Source organism: Nematolebias whitei, chromosome 18, assembly GCF_014905685.2.
Source record: "Nematolebias whitei isolate Nwh7 chromosome 18, NemWhi1, whole genome shotgun sequence".
Taxonomy (NCBI): Eukaryota; Metazoa; Chordata; class Actinopteri; order Cyprinodontiformes; family Rivulidae; genus Nematolebias; species Nematolebias whitei.
The window spans coordinates 29,529,157-29,532,929 of record NC_056515.1 but is presented as its reverse complement, the minus strand read 5'-3'; the positions used below and the strand labels follow the sequence as shown (position 1 = coordinate 29,532,929).

The window sequence follows — 3,773 nt, the reverse complement described above, 5'->3', positions numbered from 1 at the left end:
GGATAAAGAGAATTAACATTAATGATGTTCCCAAAGCCCTGACCTCAGCCTATCTGAAAATTTGCGGACTCTACCTTTAAAGTCTAATTTGTGCTAAAAACTGGCATAAAATTGTTAAAGCATCTATGCACAAATGAGTGCATGTAAATTAATAACCACCTTTATCAGACAAAAATTTAAAAAATAATTGGCAATGGCAGGAAGACAATGAAATAGATCAGGAATGGATTTAATGAAAAACTGCAAAAAAAAAAAAGACGTAACCTGTTGTATTTTCTAAGTAATTCATGTAAATAATCTCCGGGAGAAGTAGGCATAAGCATGACTCAGCATCTCTGAAATTCTATTAAAGAAATTCATAGAAAATTTACAATTTTTGGGACATACATATTTTGAACTAACATGAGAAGCAAGTTGGCTTGGTGGAAAACCAAGTTTAGCTTAGCTTGGGAAGCAAAATCCAAACAATAAAAAAGCAAAATAAATGTTAAAGAATTGAGACAATCTGAGTTATGGGTGTTTTCTTCTTTCAGGGTGCTGATCGTTTAATTGATCCCTCATTTACTGATCACATCAGAAAGATGATTACTTCAAACCGTACTCACGACAACTCTTACTACAATAACATCAAGCCTCCTCCTGACCACCTGGGGACAACTCATGTCTCCGTCCTGGATGAGGACGGATTGGCTGTCTCTGCCACCAGCACCATAAACCAAATGTGAGCAGGACTCTTCAAACATTTGTACAACTGCAAACACAGATAAGGACCTTCTTCTGATGGTATGCATCCATCCCTCTGTTGATTGTGTTCTGTAGATTCGGAGGAGGTGTTTACTCTCCACAGACGGGCATCGTCCTGAACAACGAGCTCGCTGATTTTTGCTGGCGAGCAAACACGCTGAGGGCAGGTAAAGTCACGGACATAAACACGGCTGTACAGACGGTGAGGAGGTCTAGAATTGTGCCGCTCAAGGTGGCTGATTGTTGGAGTAGCTGTTACTTTCATTCTGGGATGTTGCTTTTGAAAACTTTATTTCCTCTTTTTTCTGGATGTGAATCGCTTTTTTGGATGATTACTTCCTCTGGTATTGGATGTTGTGCAACTGGAAGGATTTTTAATGAAAACCCTTTTACTTTTGGACATTTGTTATGAAGTGTAACCATGACAACAAGGTGGGATTTTTTTACAAACAGGAGCAGCTGATCAGCATCTCAAAGCTCAAATATTACAGCCCTAAATCTCAAATGAGTTGTAAAGGAGGTGACATGGATGCATCTCCGTCTAGCTGACAGAGGTGCTCGAGTGACTGTTGAGATCCTGGATCCGGCAGGAAACATGGCTCATGACCAGAAGAAGACCAGGATCATCCCCTGACACATGCAGATGGCTGTTTGCAATGATGAGGAGCTCAGCAAGCTGCTGAAAGGAGTGGACATCGCCCAGGGAGGAGTTCTGTCAGGTGGTCCTGCTGCCCAGGAGGACCGAGAGGCCCGCTGGGTCTGGGTGGATAGAGCGGCATCTGCAGCCAGTTTCTTCAGATTCTCTGCGGGATGGATTGCTGCAGATCCTTCCTGTCCACAGCCATCAGCATATATAACAACTCTTAATGAAACCAGGATGTTGTGCTACAACATTTAATTTCCCTTAGGGATTAATAAAGTATTTCAAATTGAATTTAATTGAACTAAACGTGTTTTTATTAGTGTTCTTCACTCGGATTTTGAATTCCCTTTGATTTTCTGTCTGATGCAGGTGAGCGGCCTCCCTCCTCAATGACTCCGGTGATACTGGAGTCAAAATCTGGAAGGATAATTGTGATTGGTGGATCAGGAGGAAGCATGATTACCACAGCAATGGCTTTGGTAATTAAATGCTGCTTGTTTCTTAGTTTGTGTAAATGTCCTGTGCTGAAACTATTATCTTTTTTTTTCTCTTGCAGTCCCTAATAAACCGTCTCTGGCTCGGGATGAGCTTGAAAGATTCAATTGCCGCTCCTGTTGTTTTTGTCGATTCACAGAACAATCTGAACTTTGAACAAGGATTTGATGAGGTACTTCGTTTACAGTATTATATAAAAAAGTTTGTAACCATTTTTTATTTCATTATATATGCTTTTCAGGAATCAGACTTTCTTGTTTTTTTTTTTTTACTCATTATCTGTTCAGTCCTTGTATATTTGATTTTAAGCTTATAAAATAAAGAAATCAGGACAAACCAGAGGATAAGAAAAAATGTGTCTGGTCTCAAAATAATCTAAACACTGTTAATTTACTATTTTATTCTAAAAACAAAATTACACACACTTCATGGCAACTAAAGCTGTATAACCAGTAATAATGTGGTGGTTAATTATAGATTTACCAGTTTCTCACCTTAAATTGTCTGCAAATTAAGGTACTGGTACTAAACGCTGACTTTACCAATATTTTAAGATTTTTTTTTATTATAATTTAAAAATGCAACTCAGTGTCACAGAAATGTAGCTACAGCTTTGCTTTTGCAGCCCTGTACAGTGCAAGAAGGTTATTTTCTGCCCAACGTATTACTTTTAGTATTTTTAATAAACTCAGCTAAGCAGGAATAAATTTGAACTGTGACAAAATGCTTCTAAATTAAAATAATGGTCCTTTGCTAAGTTTTATATGTCGACACAGCACTGATTTATTCATTGACAACAAAACAAAAAATAAGAAAATGAGTGAAAAAGCAACCAAAATCTAAAGAAAAGCCATGAAAAAAAAAAAATTGAAGACCATGAAAATATTCCAAGAAAGTCTGGTTACCTTTAAAACAAAATGTTTATATACGTCTAATTCAGGGCTTTTGCAACATTTTGATTTATATAGCAAATATTTAACCATGATGCTGCAAAGTGTCATTTTAGTTCACCCATTTGTTTAACAGCTTTGAATAGTTTTATTAATTCACATTCATTCTGTGTGTTCCCAGTCAGTGATACAAGGCCTTAGAGCTCTTGGACACAAAGTTGGAAACTGGGAATTCTTTTTTAATGTTGTCAACGGCTTGGAACAAGAGAATGGCTGCATAGAGGCTGTGTCAGACAGCAGGAAGATGGGAATGCCTGCTGGATACTAACTGTGAGGAAGGGTAACCTTTCACAAACCTCTTTTTATAGACTGACTGAAATGACCTTAGGAACAATGAATGTTCTGCAACTCTGTCAACAAAATGTGAAAAAATTGTGCTCTGGGTGTTTTTATTCATATTTTTAGGGAGACACGATCGCCAGTCTCTGTAAAATGACACGAGATGTTGCCAAAAAATATATTGCAATAAGCTTAAATGAATAAATTCAGATGGTCTAAACCTCCTAATTTGGAAGTTGAAACATTAGCAGCTACTTTTTCTTGAAAATTAAACAAAGTGAATCTTAAGAACACTCATCAAAAGTAAATAAAGTGGAATCAAACTAAACGTCTGGTAACTACTCGCTCAAGTACCATAGAGTATTGTCAGACAAAGATGGAACAACGTGGCAAATGTAGCGCTATCCTTTAATTAGACTCTCCTCCTTGGTCTTTGAATGCATCACAATATCTTGTGATAATCCCCTTTATACTTTTACATTATGTAGATACAGCTGGGTGTGTAAGTTCTTCACAGAGTTTTGAAACGTAGCTTTTTAAAATTTTCTGCATTTATGACTGTACTAAACAAAACATGCTTCATGCCTTACTGTTGAGTTTAACAGGTTCAACAAATGTTATATTTTCTAACTGAACTACGAGTTGTTGTTTTTTTTAATCAA

At 37.1% G+C, this 3,773-nt stretch overlaps 1 protein-coding gene across 1 annotated transcript in view; it reads left to right on the top strand.

The window, feature by feature from the left end:
• ggt5b (gamma-glutamyltransferase 5b) overlaps positions 1–3,225 on the top strand; it is a 12,032-nt gene extending 8,807 nt beyond the window's left edge. The window contains 5 exon segments of the mRNA XM_037692701.1: positions 534–721; positions 820–911; positions 1,757–1,866; positions 1,944–2,054; positions 2,954–3,225. Coding sequence (XP_037548629.1) covers positions 534–721; positions 820–911; positions 1,757–1,866; positions 1,944–2,054; positions 2,954–3,100 — 648 coding nt within the window. The 3' untranslated portion in view covers positions 3,101–3,225.
• The last annotated feature ends 548 nt before the right edge of the window (positions 3,226–3,773 follow it).